We start from the raw sequence: 23,588 nt of genomic DNA on the forward strand, positions 1-23,588 counted from the left end.
CAAGATTGAACACTTGCCGGTTTGTTATGTTATCTTACATTAAGCACTTAATGTGCATCCATTTTCTTAATAAAATTGATCTCTACCAAAATTTCAAAATCAAAATTAACAACAATCTACAATATTGATTGTATGATTTATCATCTTCAAGTGTTATAAGCTTTGTAAGAATTTACATGTTAAAAATGTAACCTCAAACTCTATGCAATAATGGATTTATCATCAAGAAACAAATATCTTTCAAGACATTTTCAAAATTAAAAATAACTAAAACATAAATTTTTTCTAAAAAATGATGTAATTTTGAGTTACTTATTACATCAGGGATATGTTAGAGGGAAAAAAATTTTGTTGACCCAATTGTAAATTTTCGAGTTTTCTTTGCATATAATTAATTTTATTTTTTCTTGGGGGTGAAATAAATATATTTTAAAATTTTATTAATAATTCATACAAGCAATTAAAGATAACCATTTTTAAAATGGACAATGTAGGGTGCTAGCACCTTCCCTATTTATTATTGATTCCCGAATCCAATCTCTTTTTATAAAAGACTAATTTCTTAAACAAAAGTGTTTTTTTTATAATGCTTTTACAAATAAACCTTGTTGGCGATTCTATTATTTTTAATTTTCAAACTATTTCTATCACGTTGCAATCTAGTTGCGATAGCGTACACCCAATGCCCTGATTACTTGGCAACACAGAGTTGATCATCATTGTTGAAAATCGACACATACACAAATTAAAAAATGAAAAGAGAAAAGGAAGAGAGATTTGACACCGTGATTTACCCTGGTTCACCTAATGTAGGCTGCATCTAGCTTGTCTGTATTATATTCACTTAACCATCATTCATTACAAGTCACTCGATTTACAAGGGAATATAAATAGGATATAAAAAATTCTAATAGCAGCTATTCATGGACCTAAGCCCAAATTACTAAGTAAAAAAAAATTACAATATGTTAGAGGCCCACTAATAAAGGCCCTCATCAGTATGCGAAGTATGAGACATACCCAATATTCTCCCACTTATGAGTGCTTTGTATGCTTCTTCAATCCTAATGCAGCTATACACTATTCAAACTTCTTTGAAGTCACTGCCTTGGTTAGAAAATCGGCACTGTTGACCTTTGTGTCAACTTTTCCAGCAATACAACCTTGTCTTTAATATTCTCTCAAATGAAAAGGTATTGTATGCCGATATGCTTGGTCCTCACATGGAAACCTGGATTCTTAGCCAAGAAAATGGCACTCTGACTGCCTCTCCCAACGGTCATCTCTCCTTGTACAAAGCCAAGCTCTTTGCACAACCTTCGCAACCAAATAGCTTTCTTGACAGCATGTGTCAAGACCATGTACTCAACCTCTATAGTAGATAAAGCAACAGTGTTTTGCCTCTTAGTCATCCAATTGATAGCTCCACCGAATGAGGAAACAACATATCCACTTGTAGACCTTCTACTATCAATGTCACCTCTCCAATCAGCATCCACAAAGCATCTTAGCTCTAATAATGTATGTCCCCTTGAGCCCTTCATGCCTTTATAGCATAACCCAAAGGTCAGATATACCACGAAGATAACGGAACATATGATTCACTGTCGTGCAATGCTCATTTCCTAGCTTGGACATATACCGTCTCAATACTCCCACTGCTTGAGCAATATCAGGATGAGTACAAATCATTGCATACATCAGACTCCTAACTGCACTAGCATAAGAAACTGATGTCATCTCTTCTTCTTCTTCAGTCATGGGACACTGGTCAGCTGATAACCTAAAACCAGTAGACATGGGAGTCAACACAAGCTTGCAGTCAATCATCTTGAGTTTCCTCAGAACATCCTCTATTAGGATTGGCAAAATGGGTCAACCCAGTCCAATCAGCGTGCAACCCGATAAAAAGAGTCGGGTTAGGTTTGGCTCAAAAATAAAAATAAGCCAGAAAATCCAACCATACCCAACCCGAGCCGGGTAAGGGTTGGCTTGAAAATATGACTCGCGGGTTGGTTCAAAAATTGGCTCGCAGGTTGGCTCAAAAATGGCTCGCTGGTTGACTCATTTCCATCCTATTTAAGCGAACCTATAGTATTAATACACCAGCTATGTGGCTTCCATCAGCTTAAACAATACAATTGTCTTACAGAAAAGTTTATAAAAAAAAACAGTTACAAAATGAGAAGCAAAAAACCAAGAATACAAAAGGCTTTAAATGCAGGAACTAAGGCCAAGAATGAGTAGCTAAGGCGATGAAGCCAGGGACTGACAGAGCGTGGACGGTGGTGGCTAGCGGCTGCGTCTCAATTTCTGAGTGAGAGACCGAACAAAAATGGCAGCGATGTGAGAAGATTAGGGTCTTAGGTTTAGAGAAGGAAGAAAGACAATGACAACGTGTGTGGATTTTGTCTCTTTTTTATATTATATTTTATACTATTTTTTAAAAAAAAAAACCTCAACCCGCGAGCTGGACCGTTTGACACGCTGGTTGGCTCATTTTTTCTAGAGCTGGCTCGGGTCTGGTTGGCCGCTCATTTTTGCCAACCCAACCCTACTCATTTTTTACGGGTTACGAGGCAACTCAACGGGTTGGCTCATTTTTGCCAACCCTATCCTCTAGAAACTTCCGCTGACTCAACCATAATCTTCCATTATCATACTCCCTCTTTAATCTGCATACCCAAGATCACATTTCCAACACCTAGATCTTTTATTTCAAACTGCTTCGCCAATAGTCCTTTTACAAAGCTGATCATCTTCAAAATGTTTCCAACGAGTAACATGTTGTCAACATACAAAGTTAGAATAACAAAATTACCTTCTAACATTTTCACATAAACATAATGATCAGCATCACAGTAGTCAAAGCCAAGCTTCACCACATAAGTATCGAATTTCATGTACCACATCTTTGGGACTGTTTCAAGCCATACAAAGATTTATTCAGCTTGCAGACTAGCTCCTATTTTTCTCTTACTATGAACCCCTCTGGTTGCTTCATGAAAATAACCTTCTCCAAATCACCATGAAGGAAAATTATCTTCACATCCAGTTATTCCACCTCTAGGTCATATGCAACTGCTACAGCCAAAACTAGCCTTATGGAATTTAACTTTGCAACAGGTGAAAACACCTCACCATAATCAATCCCTTATGTTTGTGAATATCCCTTTGCAACCAATCAAGTCTTGTAGCGCTCAATCTCTCCATTGGCTCCAACATTTTTCTTAAACACCCACTTGCAACCAATCGCCTTTCGGTCTGCATGTAGTTTCTCTAAACTCCAAGTTTGATTTTTCACCAGAGACTTCATCTCATCTTTCATAGCTTCCTCTTACCGTTTGGCATCCTCCGAGTTCCTAACTTGTCTTACAGTGATTGGATTATAACTTGTAATATTCAGGGCACAACTATTATCACTAGCACATAGAATATAGTTTTCAGGCGTATACCTCTCAGATGATCTTTTTTCCCTTGTGGACCTCCTCAGCATTGATGCTTCAAATTTAGCCTTAGTTTCAGAATCTTCATCTTCAACCACATTATGTTTAGCAGCTTCAGAATTTGAACTTTCTACTCCAACCTGTGAGTATTGCATCCTCTTTCAAACCCACATCTAACTCTACAGTTTCTGGCTCTTCAGGGAGCTTTCAAAAAAATCTCATTCGGCTTAGATTCCCTGAACATAACATCTCTGTTGTAATTAGAGCCGGCAAAACGGGCTCGGCTCGGCGGGCCAACCCGCCTAACCCGCCAAACGGGGCGGGGCGGGCTCATTTTTTGACGGGTTGATGGCGGGCATAGGCGGGCCGAGGCGGATCAGTGTAAAATAGGCTCAGGCTGGCGGGCCAACCCGCCAAACGGGGCGGGGCGGGCTGAGTTTTTCAGCCCACTTTCAAAAGCGTGGCGGGGCGGGCTGACTCATTTTTTGGCGGGGTGGGGCGGGGCGCCCACTTTGCCACCTCTAGTTGTAAGTTATACTTTGAGTATCAGGATTCCACAACTTGTACCCTTTCACGCCATCCTTATACCAGTGAAAATGCACTTCTTGAATTTACTGTCAAGCTTGCTTCTTCTCTCCTTGGGTACATGCATATATACTTCACAGCCAAACATTATGACATGAGATATTCCTGGTCTCTTCCCACATAATGCTTCATACGAAGTTTTCTCTTTCAAGGCCGATGTAGGAGATCTATTCTTCAGAAAACAAGCAATATCCATTGTCTCCGCCCAAAACTCAGTTGGCAAGCCTGCACCACTCAGCATATTCTGTTATTTATCCATGAGAAATCGATTCAATCTCTTTACCACCCCATTCAGTTGAGGTGAGTAGGGCGTAATCTTCTACCTTGCAATCGCATTGCTCGTACAGAATTGATCGAACTTCACTGAACATAACTCTCCTCCATTGTCAGTCCTCAACATCTTGATTTTTCTGTCAAACTGATTTTCCACCAAGGCCTTGAAATCACGGGATTTATCAAACACCTCATCTTTGTTGCGCAAGAAATATAACCACACATGTCTTGAAAAATCATCAGTAAAAGAAACACAATTCCTTGATTTTTCATATGATGCTACAAGTGTGGGGCCATACACATCGTTGTGTATCAGGTCTAGAATCCCATCAGCTCTTCCTCCTATGGAATCAAAACGCACCCAATTTTGCTTCCTTTGCAGGCAATGCTTGCAAAATCCAAATCCCATAAAGCAGCTCGGAATTCCATTCATCAACTTCTTTGATGTTAGAGTCTCCAGACATTTTCCTCCGATATACCCCAGCCTCTTATGCCATAACATAGCAGTGTTCTCCTCCGCCTATTTAGAAACATAGCTTTCACCACTAAACATTGTGCTACCAAATAATTTCCACGGTTTACCATGACACTCTCCTCTTGCAATAACCAAAGCTCCCCCAATCAATTTGCAAGAATATTTGTCACTGCTAAAATTAATACTCGCATCTGCCATACGATCAACGAAGATCAAATTTTTGGTAAGCCCCAGAATATGCATCACGCCCGACAGATTCTTAATTGTTCTATCATTCATCTTCAGCTTTACCTTCCCACGCCACACAATAGCATGAGTCGTGTCATCTCCCATTCTGACTGTATCGAGAATATTCATAAGTGCATAACCACTTCCAATGAGGTGTCATAGGAAACGATGCTCCAATGTCAATGATTCATTCACTGCAGTCACTATAATTGTCAAACGCCATGTACAAGTCTGCTGCACTATCATCATCATCATCCTTCTTTGTACCCATAGCGAAAAGTGGTGGATCATCCCGCTTCTCAAGGCCTACACTTTTGCTTTTGCAATTCTGCTCTCTCAGACCCACGCCTGCTTACCTGGGAGCGGGACACAATTGCCTTTCTGCTGACCCCGCCAATAAGGATCATCATCAGTATGCAAAGTATGAGTCATACCCAACAATCATCTCATCCCGTCAATAAATGAATGACACAAGTAAGTATCCAACTAAGCGTCGGTAGTATAGCTTATTTGGATGCATCTCGCATAAAGAGAAAGGCTAGAAAGTATTGGGGGCCAAACAAATAAATCAAGTGCAAATTGCAGTAAATAACTAAAAATAATATAAAAAACTACAGTAACACAATTGACAAACAAAACTTTTAAATGAAAAACACAATGTAGATATATCAACCAAACAAGCCATATAAAGTCGGTCAACTAAGTCCAAAAGCATGTTATGTGGCTCACACTATATATAAAGAGGCAAAGACCAAGGTATACTCATCTTCTCCATATTACTTAAGTCATTTGTTTATACTCTAATTTGAACATCAGATTGTCTTGTAGGTCCTCACTATTTATATTATAGTCAACATCCAAACTACATCCCATGACACCATCCCACACAAGAGACAAGATCCGGGAAATAGCAAGCTCCAACACCAATATACTCCGATTTGAACCATACTCAACTATGTGTGAATGGACCCAATTCCTTATAGTGTAATGAATAATGTTATATGAAAATCTCACGAAAAATATATTTATTCCCGACTGAACCTAATGGCCGTATGTGGTTTCAAGACCAATGGCTTTACGTGGTTCACGACAGGTCGGACAGGAGAATGTTGAGTCGTTCTCATTTGATTGAAATACATCACTAGCAATAATCACTTTTCGTGCTGAAAAAAATGTGGTTTTAATGATAGAAATGTTTCCCGTACGCCACTTTTTATGTCATTTCTCACACCTTGTTAGAGATCAAAAAATAAAGAATGTTGACATGTTTATTTGTTTTGTTTAATGGTAAATAACAAATAATTCTCTTAATGTTTCAATAACTTCAAATTTTTATATATAAAGTTTAATTTTGTGATATATAACTTCTGAAATTTTGATTAAAATGATTCTGTTAATTTTAATTTCTTGTAGGTATAAATCAACCTAAAAGTTATTAATCTTTTTCAAACACATACTTGTGACATGATTTATGAGACATTAAAATTAATAAATTCAACGAATTTTTTTTTTGTGTGGAGAAAATTTAATGATTTTGAATTTTAATGATGTTAATTTTAACCCAAAAGTTAAAAGATTATGTATTACAAAATAATTTTTTCATCAGAAAGTTTAAAATGTTTTGAATATTAAGAGAGATATTAATACTTTACCCTTTTTATTATTAAAAGAAAAAGAAGTTGCGTAAGTTCTACCAAAATAACTGTTATTCTGTAATAGGATGGTCGATGAGTTTAATATGCTTGAAAAAATCTGAAATAACCAGTTGGCAACCGGGTTTTTTTGCAATAAATGTTATTTATTATTTAAACCTTTTATTTTTTATTTTTTGTGTTTTAATACTTGTTGAATAAGGTGACAATTTCAAACAAGACCAGCTGACACAACACAAACACGACACGAAAAATTTATATTCTAATCGATCTGCTTTCAAGTTTGTGTCGTGTTTGTGTCAATGATCTGAAAAAATTCATGTCACGCTACATATTAATCCATTTATCCGAAATTTACCCGCATTAATTAATATTTTTACAGATTATTTGTGTCGTGTCAATCCATATTATAAATAACATAGTTTGAGGTTGATAAGTTATTTGTGTATTGCCTTTTTGTATCAATCCGTATAATAAGTTACACACTATGAGTTTGCGGGTTATTCGTGGCTTTTTTATCACTGTAGTCCTTATTTAATAATTAATTATCTAATTGACCTTGATTATAAACTATTTCAAAAATTTAACCTTGCTTACAAACATAACACCAATCTGTCCATGTTTGACCGTTAACCATCAAGCCTACTCGGGTATCCTTCCTTACCCGAATATTTTTTGAAAATTTTATCCTACTTGAATAGTCAAAGGGATATCCTGGTATATTTCAAAAATCTGAAAAAATGATTGAATTATTTATGCGAGTAAGTAGGGGCTACCCGAGTAAATCTGGAAAAATATGAAATGTTGCAGCAATCAATGAAAAAAGCGATAAAGTCCATTGACAATGTTTGGTATATAGAGCCTAGTGAATTTAAAGGAAAGACTTGGTCAGATTATATTATAACAGAAGCTCAGGTCCTCTTCCACATGCTAAGGAAGTATGGATTCATGAGGGGCACAATAATTGGAAGGACGGATTATCAATTGTTGAAGGACGGATTATAACAGGGGCACATGTTAATTTGTGTGTTGTCTTCTTACATTGCTTATTCATGTCAAATCAGTGCGTATTAAATGAAGGGTTTTATAATTTTCATTTAACATGAGAATTACAATTTTCCTACACATTCTTCGATTTCCGTGCTGACGTGGATCCTACATATAATTTTTTCTAACACATGGATCCCATATGTTTTTTATCAATACAACATGAAATTTCAATTCTCCTTCAACATGAGAATTATAAAATCCTTAAATGAACGTGCTAAAGGAGTCTTCGGTGATGCTGAAAACCTCACAGAAGAGAGAGTGGATGAAGTATTGAAGCAATTTCTCAAAGATTTCAAAGAAGGGTCATTGGAAAAAAGGGGTGGCCTAAGTGTTTGGGTGCCTATATTGTCTCTAAAGCTGATATGAATGCTTATACAAGAATTCTTGGTAAGAAATACCCTGCTATCTGCATCAATAGTGTTTGCTCTGGTTATGTCAAGACAGATATAACAGGCAACAATGGCTTCTCTACAGTTGAAGAAGATGCTGGCTAATCCTGTTAGGGTAGCACTTTTTCCAAATGGTAGTCTATCTGACCAAGCCTTTGCCTTTAAATTCACTAGGCTCTATATACCAAATATTGTCAATGGACTCTACCAATTTTTTCATTAATTGCTGCAACATTTCATATTTTCTCAGATTTATCCGGGTAGTCTTCTATTTATTCGGGTAAGTAATTCAACCATTTTTCTATATTTTTGAAATATACCAGGGTATCTCTTTGACTATCTGGATAGAGTAAAATTTTCAAAAATTACCTGGATAGGTTTGATGGTCAATGGTCAAACAGAAACAGATTAGTGTTATATTTGTAAGCAAAGTTAAATTTTTGAAATAGTTTTTAATCAAAGTCAATTTGATAATTAATTATTAAACAAGGACTACAGTGGTCAAAAAGCCTATTATGTTATGTCAACTTGTAAAATAAGCATGTTGTGTTCGTATCAAATATTTTAACTCAATTTCAAGTTTATGTTATGTTCCTGCTGAGTGTATTCATATTTGAGTTGAATCGTGTGATGTGGTGTTGAGTGTCAACCCAAATTAACATCTTTATGACGTTGGACATTTCATATTCAATAGTCTATATAAAAAATGAATAAAAAAAACTTAAAACAAATTTAAAGAATAAGTTAATAAATAGTTAAATTTCATGGAGATAGAAGGCTCAATTTTGATCACATTACTCTTCAGTTGATAATTTAACAACATGTAGATGGAAGCGTCGATTAATATAATATTATGATTTACAAATTAATTGAGATAACTTTAAAATTCACCTCAACAGTTCATAAATAAGCTAAAATTTAGGAAGTTTGCAGTGGCGGAGCCACGTGTTATTTGGAGGTGATCTCGGCTCGAGCTAAATTTTAACAAATTTTATTTATTATGTATAATTATATAATTAATTATAATTTGGTTCGGTCTAAATTTATAATTTGACCCGGATTAAAATTTATAATTTAGCCCTATCAAAAAAATAAAATATATTTGGTGAGAGATGAGTAAGTTATATTAAGTTATGTGCTCTATTTTTATTTATATAAAAATATTTAAATATATTTAATAAAATTAAAATATTTAATAAAATTATAATTCTTTTTTATACTGTCTGCTCAGGTGTTTTGTATTTAATATAATTTAAATATATTATGATATGAACTAATTAAAATTAAGAAAAATAAATACACATATAATTTTTTTTTTACCCAAACTTCAAATGGAGCCTGCCACTGAAAGTTTGTATATACTTTTTCTGTCAATGATTATATATACAAATTTGGTAGACAAAAGTTAACAGCAATAAAACGGGAAATAGGTTTAATACAGGGGGGAAATTAAAGAAAAAGTATATGTGTATAATCATTGACAGAAAAATCTCAAAAATAGGTTTAATACAAATTTTTATTCTTATTTTTACTTTCTAATACTAACAAATTTTTCTCTAAAATTTGGCGGCATATAAATCTCAAAAAATTATATAAAATAAAAAAAACTCACCCAAATACCTAAGTCAAAAATCATTACTTCAAAAAAATGAGTTGAGTGGCTTAACCATATACTCAATGCCTGATAGTGAGTTTATGTGGTTTTGCCATATAACAGTTGAAATCCGCTATCGTTGACAATGGATTCGCCACCACGACATTTTGACAAAAATTTTGTACCCTATGACATACCGATAAATTAAAAATAAAACGTGACAATACATAATTTGTCCGTCATTTGTGGAGTTGCAACAACTCTTGGACTTGGTAATTCGTCACGATGACTCTACGTATTACTCACACTCATAACATGTGTACATATTATATATATATATAATATACATGCAAGACATTGATCATCCTGTCCCATTTTTTAATACAATATACTTGAATGATACGGAGGTAGAAAATTTTTTTAATCTGTCACGGCACCATAGTCGCTGAGATAGTTAGCTATTATAGTCAGGACACTTGTTACTTTCTCAATGGCTGGAAGACCTGGTAGCACCAAAGTAACTAACTACCTTAGGGACTTTGAGTTAAATGAGTTGCGTGTCCAGCCACTGAGAACATGACACGTGTCCAACCCATAGTAACTGACTATTTCAGCAACTATAATACCGTGACAGTTGAATTTTTTTTTTTGACTTAATGACATTCAAATATATTATATTCAAAAAAAGAACAATACAGTGAATGTCCAGTATGCATGCGCATTGACATTAGTACATGTTGGCAAATGACTTTGGGAAGTCTTTGTGGTCACGTGATTTGCCTGTTAAAAAACAATTTTTAAAAACTTTATTAGTGCATAATTGTCTAACTTTTCAAAATATAATATGGGTATTATTAATATCACGTTACATAACCTAATAAAACTTTCCTACACACACAATTAAGAGGTAGGGTCCACATATTATTTTTTCTATTTCATCATTTTACTTTCTCTCTCTTCTTTATTGTGAGAGTATGAAACTTTTCTTATATCCTACAATATTATACTCATAAAACCCATATAATATATGGATATAAAAATAAGCACGTTTATAGTCTTTCGCGCGGTTATTTCCAATTTTTATTACTTATAACATGATTTTTTTCTATGATTGCCTCACATACCGAAATTACTTAGTATCACCCTATGTCTTTAGAATATTTCACATTCACCTACATAAACGATGTCATTCACCAAAGAGAATGACATGGTATTTGCAGTTTTGCACTGTTATTCTCCCTCACCCATTTTAAGCCCTACCATTTCATAGATAATATACACCATTACCTTTCCTCCTCCTTTATACACGGTATAACCGACATATAAACATATAGACCAATTGCTAAGGAGACTTTATTCTTCCTATACCGAATATTCTATCTCAGCCCAAACATCAATATATCACTCCCTCCTCTGAGACTGAGTACTTTCTGAACATTATTTAATAAGGGTTAGACATATATAATAAAAAACAATTAATATAACATTAGCTCAGTAATTTAAGGTTTTTGATTAAATTAATTATTTTATATGGCACGAGAGTTTCTATATGATAACATGATTACAACTTCAATTCTCATCCTTCTATTTTATTAATAAATAATTAAATATTATGAAATACATAGATAAATGAATCTGTATATTCTACATTTTTCAAGCCTAATAAATTTTTATGTGAAGGAACATATTCAAAAAATATAATATAAAATAATTAATGTATATTTTCACCTAATAACTTAAACTTTTATATTGAATTAATTAGTTTTAAAAATGAAATCTTCTCCATTCATAATTCTTCCGTACGAAAATAACTACTCTTTTATATGATAAGACCTATTTTTTCGTCCAAGACATTTTGAAAGTTATAAAATTATTCCATATTTATCAATGGGGTAAAAAAATCTTGTCATGAGGCATTTTCATGAAAAGTAACGCTTCAAAAAGAAAACAGCTAAGAACTTGACGGAAGCAAGTTACATCTTAGGGTGATTGGCATAAAATAGTAGATATCGTTCATATATTCATAAATCAATAAGTACATCAATATTAATAAATTAATAAAATCCTAACTTAGTGGTTTCCATCACCCGGAGAAACAATTTTATTTATCATGTAACTCTGATAAATGATTTTAAGGAAATATTATTTATTTATTTACTTAATTTCTTATTTTTAAATATTTAAACAGAAAATGATGAAAATAACATTATTTTATCATTTTATGTATAAATCTTTTAAAAGAGAAATTAAGTAAAAAGAATATGCACTTTTGTAATTTTTAGTGAATATAAAAAATAGAATCACAAAATATATTCTTAAACCAAAAAAGCATGTAGTTCCCAAGATATGTTATGTGTGACTTATAATGGACCCTCTTTTCATTAAAAACATTAAAACATAATAAAAATATTGGAAAAAGATGAGCGTGCGAATTTTTTTTTTTTTCTTGTAATTGCTGAGAGTATGCACGAATTCGGTTCTTTACATGCTTACAAACTCCTCCTCTTTGTGAGCAGATATATAGCGATCCGGGACCAATATACCGGCTGGGAGATTGTTTTTGAAAAATTTGCGTGACGGACACGCTCCGACATGCGGTCAATATTTGGGAACACGCGGTTAATTTTTCGACATATTTTTTCGACACGCAGTCAATTTTTTTTAACACGCAGTCAACGCTCGGACACGTTTTTTTTTTAAATCTTAATTTTATTTTGTTAACTAAATATAAAAGAAATAATTTATAAATTAATTTCTTTCTGTTATAAAATTTGACATGAAAAATTAACAAAGTACGAAAAATTATTTATATTTATATTTATGTTATGAAATTTAAATATTTGATTGATTATATGACTTATTATAGACTCTTATATGTATTAAATATAAATTATATTATATATATTAAAATTTTTATTTAATATCAAAATGTGTCCCAACGTATCAAAATATGATATTTTTTAGAATTAACGTGTTGGCGTATCGTATCTCGTGTCCGTGTCCGTGCATCATAGCTGAAAGAGAGGGGGGAGAAAGGAGAAAGAGAGGAAGAAAAAACAGAAAGAAGGGACTAGGGAACAATGCTCTATTTGATTGTTGTTTTTAAAAACAATTTTTTAGTTTTCAGAACAAAAAAATTCGTTTGGTAAAGTCTGTTTTGTAAAAAATGTTTTGAAAACTATTACTGTTTTTTTGTTTTTAAAATCAAATTTAGAGAACATGTCTGAGTTGTTTTTGTTTTCTGTTTTGATTTTTAACTTTCAAAATTAAATAAATATAGAAAACAACTGTTTCCATAACTATTTTATAAAACAGTTTTAAGAACAAAAAAATCAGAACACTATCAAACAGGCCTTAAATTTTCCCTCTTTATTGTCTGTACTGTGGGTAAATTTCTGCATACACGCGTCGAAATAGACGATACTTTATTAAGTTAAAAAATCTCAATTAGGCAACTTAACTATTTCGGTGGTAAGATTAGGTTTGTTTCATTTAAAGGAATAAAGTATGGGTTTGCTTTTTCTGCAGTTACTGCAGATAAGTTATCTGCAGTAAACCTCATACGACGTCGTTTTGAGATGAAAATCATGGTGTTTTTTGTAATTTTAATTTATTTCAAGGTTATTCTGATCTTTATAATTATAATTTTTTAATATTTCAATCCCAAAACGACGTCGTTTTGAGAGTAAATGCAGGTAACTTATCTGCAGTAACTGCAGAAATATTTTTCTGATAAAGTATTCTATATTACAGTGCTTAAAGAGTTAACAGTATAAATCAAGGGAAATATAAGTATCATTGTAGGAAGGAAAATTTGATCATGTTACATATTATAATTATGTATTATCTATAGTACATAATTATAAGGGTGTAGTATGTATTCTTTTAAAGGATGTAAGTTGTGTCCTTTTAGTAACTTATACAAAATCTGACAGGTTATACTTTGTGTAAATTTAAAAAGTTATTTTTTTTTTCACTTTACATGTCAGCGATGTGACTGGGGAGAGAGAAAAAAGCAACTTTTCAAATTTACACAAAGTATGACCGGTCATATTTTGTATAAATCACCTAAAAAAATACATGCTTGTGTCCTTTGAAATAATATTTCTTTTTCTCTAATTATAATATTAAAATTATTTTCTCTCTCTCTGTCGCGTCAATCAACAACCTTATGAGAAGAAAAAAAAATTAATATTATAACTACGATAATACATAATTATATTTTTTTGCATGACCGAAAGATTGAAACTCCATGAATCAAATTTCTCACACTCACATGCAAGAAAGTGAGATTCTTTATAATGAGAATCTAAAATCTCATTTTAAAGATAAAGGAGAGTGTGACCCTTTAAATGAACCTTAGGGACTGATCCATTATACTAAGCCTGGCCGGTCCAGAACAATACCATTGATCAAAACTGAAAACGAGATGTGCCTTAATAATGAAACCAAGAGAATTCTACTGAATCCATTCACAAAGCTTTGCTCATGTCTAGATTAATTAATTAATTAAGGCTATATATTAAGGCATTTCTCTCAGTGACCCTGTTTTTAAGAGTAAGAGCTCGGGACAACAATAAGATCATTATAAGTGATTTGGTGTATAGATACAAATGAAAATTGTTCAAGTCGGACTCATCACCTTTAGCCTTTTAACTTGTAGGGTAAATCCTTTGTCTTTTTTAATGAGTCAAAATAAAATTGAAATGTAGCTACGGGCAGATACATTTAACACATTTATAAAAAAAGTTTAGTATGAGTCTTTGACTCGCCTTTCCACTTGACACTAGCTGTGAACTGTTACCCATGATCCTGAGATCCACCATCAATCAAAATCATTCATTAGAAAAGGAGGGACCGTTGGCCCGCTGTCTTCCGATGTCAACTTCATCTTGGTTGATGCATAGGAAAATCGATATGGAAAGGTTGGGTGGATCTTTAATTTGAATTAGTTTATTTTGTATTTACAAAAGTTTTTAATTAAAACTTTTCAGATAGTACATTTAAAAAAGTACTTTTCTAAAATAGTTGTTAACATAGATGTATTAATCCAAATTACAAAATCAAGGATTAAAGTAAAAACCTGAACACTTCACATGTACTCTCGATCACACTTCACATGTACTCTCGATCACATTGTAGAAATACAAATCCAGACAAACAAAATTTAGTACATTTGAGTTTTTGGTAGAGGTTATACTCACTTCGATTATTTCTATATCTTGAGGGGATTAGTCTTCAACTGTGGGCTGAGGAATATCCTTGAAGCAATCCAAAAAAAGAAATACAAACTTAAGTAATTTAACTGAAACATAAGATAAGTTAATCAGAAGTAAATTAGCCTAAGGGGGTGTTTGGTTGAGAATTTTTTTTTGGAATAGTAGGGAAATGTAATAGATAGAGAAATGATTGGAAAGATAGATAAAGTGAGATAGGTAGAAAAATGTAAAAAAAAGTTGTTTGGTGGGGAAAAACTTTACTGGGAAAATTAGGTAACTTTATGAAATCAACAGTGCATTAAAAGCCAGATAACCGGTTTTTCGAAAAATCCCCCCTTCAAATTGGGTTTCTAAACAGTGCGGATATCTATGTTTCTCATAAATCCATACAAATTGGATAGATGAGTTTTTGGTGAAAATACGTTAAAACAAATATGATGTTTTTAAAAGTCATACTTGATAAACATAGATATCCGCTGAAAGCTCCTAACCAAACACCACCTAAAGGTCAGAGTACGCAATGTTGGGGGAAAGTATTGATGGGATAAAAAAAATTGACAATTAAAAGGCACCTTTAATTGTTTTTTTTTTCTTTTGGAGAGTTATTTTGCACATACACTAAGTTTGCAAAAGATTAGTGCTCGTTTGGATAGGCTTTTTTCTTTAAAAGCTTTTTTTTAGAAAAAAAGCACTTGTCATAAAAAATGTTTGGATATCTGTTTTTTAAAAATCTAAATAACTTTAATTTTTATAAAAAAAACACTTTTTTAGAAGCCATCCAAAAGGGCCCATTAACACTCCTAGGGTGCAACAAAGGCTTATGAATTCTACAATTCGCAATATTAAATATATTTCAATAACTTTTGGCACAATAATTTTGACCATTTCAGTTCACACATATATATATATGAAGTATCAAATAATTTTAAAATAATATAAATTTAGTTTATATGATAAAAAAATTTAATGTAACGATAGATAATTTTATGATATAAATATTCAACAAAAACTTATTAAATGATGTAAACATTATTCAAGAGAAAATTTTGAACTTTTGCTTCAGTGTTAAGGCAAGCAGAATTTGAACCAACTTAAGTAACTAGTTTTTGTTAACTCAAATAATCAATTATTTAATATATTCATTACTTACTCATTTTACCCACCCTTTTATGCTATTGACACTCTCGTCCCATCTTTTTCCAATTTTTTATTTTGGAAACAAAAACAAAATTGAAAAAGGTGGGATGTGGGTGTCAATAGCATAAAAGAGTGGGTAAAATGAGAAAAGTTAATTCTATTACTTTTTACCAAATTTAGTAAAAAATGTATCCACACATCAGTACTATGAGAGTATTGAAAATATTTTCCTCCATCGTATAGAGTACACATGTAATAAATTTGGTGCATATGATCGATCTATATGCTCTGGCTTGAGCGGAAATATTGTAAATATGATTATATCTGGTGATTTAGTGTATAGGGATAAAGTCACACATCATGTAGATAATCAAAGACAAAGTCACACATCATATAGATCTCTTTGATTTTCTCATTTAGTTAGTTATATAATAGAGCCTCGACTGTGTAACTAACACACGTAAAGAATCAATTCAACGCAAAAGCTTAAGCTATTAGGTGAGACTATATTAATGATTTTATATATCTCTAACACGCCTCCTCACAAGAGAGCTCATTGGCCTTGAAAGGTGGATGATGCATGAGGCTCGCCATGGAAATAATCAATTCAACCTAAAAATTTAAGTTGTTATGTGAGACTACGTTAATGATTTTATATATCTCTAACAACACGGATTAAAGTAAATACCTCTCAAGTCCTCATATTTAACAATCCAATATTTTTTGGTATTTACAATCCAATTTATTAATCTAGTCATGGAAATTCTAGAAGGGGTTTTGTATTTTTTAAGCCTCTTCCAAAATTTAACAATAAAAGAATTTTCAACATATATGACAAGTGAACATAAACAAATAAATTGAGTTTTTCAAAAGTATATATCTACAATCTTTTTGACAAAGCATGATGATTATTCCATACAAATACTTGAGTTTAAATCTATTGAATGAGTTTAATTTAATTTATCGTTATCAAGCATGTCTTATCATTTAAATAATCGTTTGTAATCACATGATTAAAAAGCGTTTGATCTTTCAACTATATATATTTTCCCTAAATCAAAAAAAAAAATTCAATTACGACCACAAACACATGGTTGGATGAATTGAATTGGTTGTATATATGCATGTACATTTGAAAGAACTTCTCCTGTTACGGCAAATCAATAGCCATAATGGCATGGCATTGTTTAGTCATAGTCAATAGCAACACTTCTCTATTTAAATAATTTTTTAGCTTGTAAAGAACGGGTCCAAACTGAATACTGCATCTTCATATGCTATATAAATACCAACCCTACCGTTCGGTAGCATGCACGGTTCTTTTTTAGCTTCACCAATGGCATCATCACACGCTAGTGTCTTTGGGAGCACTCATTCTGTTCTTGGCATGATGGACATAGCCAATAAACCAGAAAATGGAATACCAGAAATGTATATTCGTCCAGAACTAGAACCTCCAAGTCCATTAGATGAAACCACTCCCTTGCCAACAATTCCCATTTTTGACTTGAAAACCTTGGTATGTGGAAATACCAGAGACACTGAACTTGAGAAGTTGTACTTAACATGCAAAGATTGGGGTTTCTTTCAGGTTTATATCCCACTATATATCCTTTCAGATATTCCATTTTGCAATAATATAAAGTCGTTATTACTGTAAATATTGTATAATTTGTAACCGTTTTACGTATACATATATATACTTAATGATTTACTCTTTATGCAGGTGGTGAACCATGGTGTTAGCTCTCAACTGCTAGAGAAATTGAAATCTGAGACAGAGAAATTTTTCAAGCTTCCTAATGAAGAGAAAATGAAATACCAAATAAGACCAGGAGATGTTCAAGGTTATGGAACTGTGATCAGATGTAAAGATCAAAAGCTTGATTGGGGGGATAGATTCTACATGGTGATTAACCCTGTTGAAAGAAGAAAACCATACCTTTTTCCTGAGCTACCTACATCACTGAGGTCCTTTCTCTCTCTCTCTCTCTCTCTCTCTCTCTCTCTCTCTCTCTCTCTCTTTTCTTCTCTACCATTCCTTAATTAATTCCATCTTGTATAATATTATTTGTATGCATATGTGAAGGGATACCTTGGAGTCATACATCTCAGAAACAAGGAAACTCGGTATGATCCTTTTAGGATTAATAGGAAAAACCATCAATATGGACATAAAGGAAATGGAGAAGTTATTTGATAATGGTATGCAGTCAGTGAGGATGACATGCTATCCACCATGCCCACAACCAGAGCTTGTTGTAGGCATCACACCCCATTCTGATGCTACAGGGATAACCATCCTTCACCAAGTTAATGGAGTGGAGGGCCTAGAGATAAAGAAAGATGGGGTTTGGATTCCTGTTACCTTTCTTCCAGATGCCTTTGTAGTTAATGTTGGGGACATTATGGAGGTTTGTCAATGCTTTTCTCTCCTTTTCTTCTTCTTTTTTAATAATGAAATAAAGCACGTGGTGTATTGAACCCAGTCCTAGGATATGATCAGTTTGATTGATCTTCATTATCAAAGGAAATATAATTTTCAATCAATCGTGGTAATCACATCTTTATCGTGATAATCCACAACATGATGAAAATAATGACTTTTTCTGTTGCACTATGGCTAAATTCAAGTCCCATTGATTGAATATACTTTTATAACTAATTATTAGAGGTGGATCCGCAGTTAACATGTAAAAAACGTGACATCCTGCTTGTTATTTATAAATATAATGGGTGAAAAACACCTATTATGGTTTGACATTCGGTACACCTGAATAATAAAAACATAAAAACTAAAATTAAAATGGAGAAGGATATTGTGACAACCAAGTTGTATTACTACCATATTACTCAATCAATCTCACCGTTAGATCGATTATGTTGATCCAACGGTTATATTTATTTTCATCTTTGTATGGTCATGATTTCCCAAATTTAATACTTTATATTTATTTTCACCTTTGTATGATTACGATTTTTCATATTTAATGCTTTCATTTTAAATATGAAAAATCATAACCATACAAAGATGAAAATAAATATAACCGTTGGATCAACATAATCGATCTAACGGTGAGATTGATTGGTAGTAACGTGGTAGTAACATAACTTGGTTGTTACAATATATATCCTTCCCCAGTTAAAATATCATTAAACATGTCATAATCAATTTTGAAAGTATAATTCTCCAACTCAATTTTGACATTTTAAAATTTACCTGTGTTTGTTGCTGACTTTATATTTGAGTAATATAATATTTGAGTAGTAATTTATATTTTATACTCCAAGAATTATATTATTCAAAGAAAAAAAATAGATTTATTCGTGATATATAATCCTAAGATGAGTTAAATGGGTTGACTGACGAATAATACATATTTTGTGAACTCTATTTATTACTAGTGAAATATTCAGTTCCACTAGTAAAAAATTGGAAGAATTTCTAAAATGTATCTATTATTTTCACATAATAATTAATTAGCAAAGTAGATATTTGTTATTAATGCATAAACTCATATATATTAAATTAGAATATATTTTTAAAATGACTTAATTTTTTAGTATACTTTCTCTTAAATGAGTTGTTAATTGTGACTTAATATTAAATTCATTTTTTTAATTAATTATGCATATCTATTTTATAATTTTAAATAATTAATTTGATTATATTCTTAAAGTCTGCGTAAATTAATTTAAACAATTTCTCTCTTAAATATTTTCCTTTTAATTTCTATTTTTAAATTTGATCTAAATTAATAATAATAATATCATTTAGTTTATATTTCCAAATTTTATTATACTTAAAAATACTCCTATCATGTGCAGGCTTCTTAGTAGTTATGATTATTTAGATGTTCATGTATTTGAAATTCTCCCTAAACATCATGTCAGAATCAGATAATGTTTTTACGTTACTTTTTCCGAAACTTATTTTACTTTTCAAATCCATTAGTTATTAGTAAATCGTACTTAATTACATCAACCAAATTTTATACTAAATATTTTTTTCTTAAAAAAAAAAAAGATTGAGCAGAAAAAGATAGAGACAAGACTCCTTTAAATGATGTATTCTTATTCGTAACTCATGCTTTCGGTGATTTTGCAGATTCTAAGTAATGGGGCCTATACCAGCATAGAGCACAGGGCTGCAGTGAACAGAGAAAAGGAGCGAATATCTATTGCTATGTTCTTCAACCCCAAATTTGAGGCAGAGATTGGGCCAGGGAAAAGTTTAATAAGTGTTGAAAACCCACCCTTGTTCAAAAGCATGCTAATGGAAGATTACTTCAAAGACTTTTTTTCCCGCAACCTCAATGGGAAGTCACACTTGGAGAAAATGAGGATTAAAACTTTTGATGGGGTAAAAGACTAAAAGTTTACTATCTGATCAGAATCTTTGTGTCAGCGTGTTGTATATTGTTCATCCATCAGAAATTCTTATACTGGATCTTTACATAGTGAAAGATGATATTCTGTGTGTAGAAACACAGAATGGCCTATTTATGTACTTAAGCTTGTTTTATATTTCTAATTAATGCCTTTCTTCTTATGTTAGTGTTGATTTACATTTCTGTTTTTATTGTTTAGGATTCTGTTGCAATAAACTTTGTTATAAATGGGAAAATAATATATGAAGAAAGGACACAAGAAAAATTAACAAGAATCTCTTTGCATCTTCTATTGCCCCTTATTATAGATCTGCTTTCTTTCTCATCTATAATCTTCTTCTTCCACCTTAATTCTCTTCCTTTCTGTAATCGATCAACCCCAAATCTCCCCTTATTTCTTTTCTTTCTCTTCGATTCCCCAAAATGGTTGCTACGCTAAGGGGGTGAACTTGTAACTATAATTTGCTCTTGTATATTAAAAAGATATTGTACTCAACAAGTGTTGTGTATATGAGTATTCGTATTTAATTCCTCTATTGTTGTCAATCTAACATCCTTAAACAAAAAATTGTTGGATATGACTCATACTTCGTATTCAGATGATAACCTTTATTGACAAGGATAGCAGGAAGGCAAGTCTTACTATTGTGGGTCTCGGACTCATTGTATTTTTTTGTTAGTAGTTTGGGCTTGCCCTAAATAACTGTTGTTAGAATTTCTTAAATCTTATTTATATTCTTTTATAAATTGAGTGACTTATAGTACAAACAAGCTGAATGTAACCTACGTTTGGTGAATTAGAAAAAATTGCTGTGTCAAATTTCTCTTTCTTTTTTTTTCTGTTTTCGATTTGTGTATTGTGTGTATATCGATTTCAAATAAAAATTACATGGCATCATAATATTTAAATACTAAAGGTGTGAAGATACAAGAATATAAAAATCAAAGAAAAAAATAAAATGAAAGGAAAAGTTAAAAATGTGTATAGAAGATAAATTTATCATCAATAACATAAAAAACAATAAACCCTAAAAATCTCTCATGATTTATTTCTCTATCACTTGCCATTGTTTTTTTTTTAATTAATTACTTCCGTAGTGGTTTTTTTAATCCAGGACCAACTCTAATATCATAAAAAATTGGATAAATTCACTCATTTTGCTCTCATGAACCGTTAAAAAATCACAGGGAGATAATTGATTACAAATAAAAGTATTAGGGTAAGTGATAAAATTATACATCATGTAGGTTTTTTTAACTATTCTATTTTATTCTAAATGACCTTCTAATTAGTAAACAATAAATTGATTTGCATAAGCAGATAAATGCAAGATAATAAAGGTAATTTTTGTCTAAAATAATATTTATACTATCAACAATAAATATCTACTAGAAAATTATAATATTGGGTTTCAATTATTGAATTCTTCTTCTTGCATCGATCATTAGCTCTAAACTTTTATAATTCCCAACGAGTCACTATAATCTCTGTTGCTTTCATTTGCCACGATTGAATTTGATGATGTTGACGATTAATGAGAAAATTAAAATTCACGTTTAGAAGCATTATCAATTGAAAATAAAAAAAGGCACCAAGCTCTATACTTATTGGTCTTAATTGTAAGTTACGTAAGTATGAATAAGTCTTGTTAAGATGGAATCATCTTTGATACTCACAAATTTTCATATAAAAAAGATAAAAACAGAGATGTTTTGAAATTCAATGTTTACTATAATATGCATTTTCCAAAATTTGGATTTGACAAAATTTACCAAGCTATATTTTAAACATCAGCTACGTGTGTCTTCTATGTTTGTTGTTGTATTTGAATATATTATATTTATAATGAGAATGTTATATTTACAAACTCTTACAAATTACACTAAATATGACCGGTCATACTTCAATCAAGAGTGTATGATCGGTCATACTTAGTGTAATTTATAAACAAAAGTTTGTAAACAGATCATTCCCCTATTTATAATAATAGATTGATGGTAAAGAAAAAATGGCATGATCTAAGACCTTTATACGTTAATTATCATAATAATTTAGTTTTTAATTTTAATTTTATCTATTTATTTTTAATGAATTAAAAATTGATATTTTTCTTTGATAATCCGGTTTTCAACTTGACTCTCTCCACCCTTTCCATTAATTGTGACTTTTATAAATCGAATCCACTAAACAGTAAAATCTTGGAGTCTATTTACAAAAACAAAAAAAACAAAAACAAAAAAATCTTGGAGTCTAATCTGAAAGTCACTACACCAACAGCTCTTGATTTAAAAATTGTATAAAAAAGTTGATATTTAAAACCAACAAACGATTGCAATAAAACATTGCACCTAATAAAAAAAAACAGTTTACTTAAAAATAAACTTAATTTTTTTTACCTAATTTAAATGTATTGCTAGAGTACCCAAAAATATAATGATATTCATCCCAAATTTTATTTCTCAGGAGACATTAAACCCCGTTATTTGTAATGAATATACATTTCATTAACTTTTTTATTTCCAATCATTCCTCACAAAATTGAATAATTTTTTTTTATCTTTTTAATTATTATAAGAGAAAGGCTAAAAAAACCCAAAAGATTTACTCTCTTATCCCTTACATCTTTGTGTGTGTGTTTTTAAATCACTTATGTTCTTCATGATTTTTTTAAAACGTTCATGGACACAAAATAAGTAAATTAATCTAAATTTTAATGAATAAAATATGAATTTAAATGAAAAAGAATAATAAATAATAAAAAATAAAGGAAAAAGTTCAACAACAAAAACACTATGGTACTCCTTTGAATCATTTACATCACCATGCTTTTTTTTTAATCACTTAACCCAGCGATTTTTTTATCCACGCCCCTCCTTAACTCTGTTAGAAAATTAACAAAGTATACATATTCTATCTTTTTTAGGAAAAAATAAAGTGATTAGAAAAAAGAAAAATAAAATCAAATGTTATGAAAACTTCGAATATTTAATAAAAAGACTAAAAAAAATTACTAGAAAAATAAATAACAAAAGACTAAAAGATCAAAATAGTAAAAAAAAAATGTGTCCATAAAAAAAATGTATAAAAAAAAAATTTAGCTATATTGGCACATAGGAACTTAGCAGGTGAGAATGAGAACATGTGTTCA

At 31.5% G+C, this 23,588-nt stretch overlaps 1 protein-coding gene across 1 annotated transcript; it reads left to right on the forward strand.

Annotated features, from left to right (window-relative positions):
• The first annotated feature begins 17,384 nt into the window (after positions 1–17,384).
• On the forward strand, positions 17,385–20,423 carry LOC133310180 (protein SRG1-like). Its single transcript, XM_061511079.1, has 4 exons — positions 17,385–17,639; positions 17,775–18,019; positions 18,138–18,462; positions 20,157–20,423. Exons 1-4 carry the CDS (start codon positions 17,385–17,387, stop codon positions 20,421–20,423), a joined length of 1,092 nt encoding a protein of 363 aa, XP_061367063.1.
• The last annotated feature ends 3,165 nt before the right edge of the window (positions 20,424–23,588 follow it).

Source organism: Gastrolobium bilobum, unplaced genomic scaffold (genome assembly GCF_033153095.1).
Source record: "Gastrolobium bilobum isolate Gb01-03AN ecotype WA unplaced genomic scaffold, APGP_CSIRO_Gbil_v1 utg8584, whole genome shotgun sequence".
NCBI lineage: Eukaryota > Viridiplantae > Streptophyta > Magnoliopsida > Fabales > Fabaceae > Gastrolobium > Gastrolobium bilobum.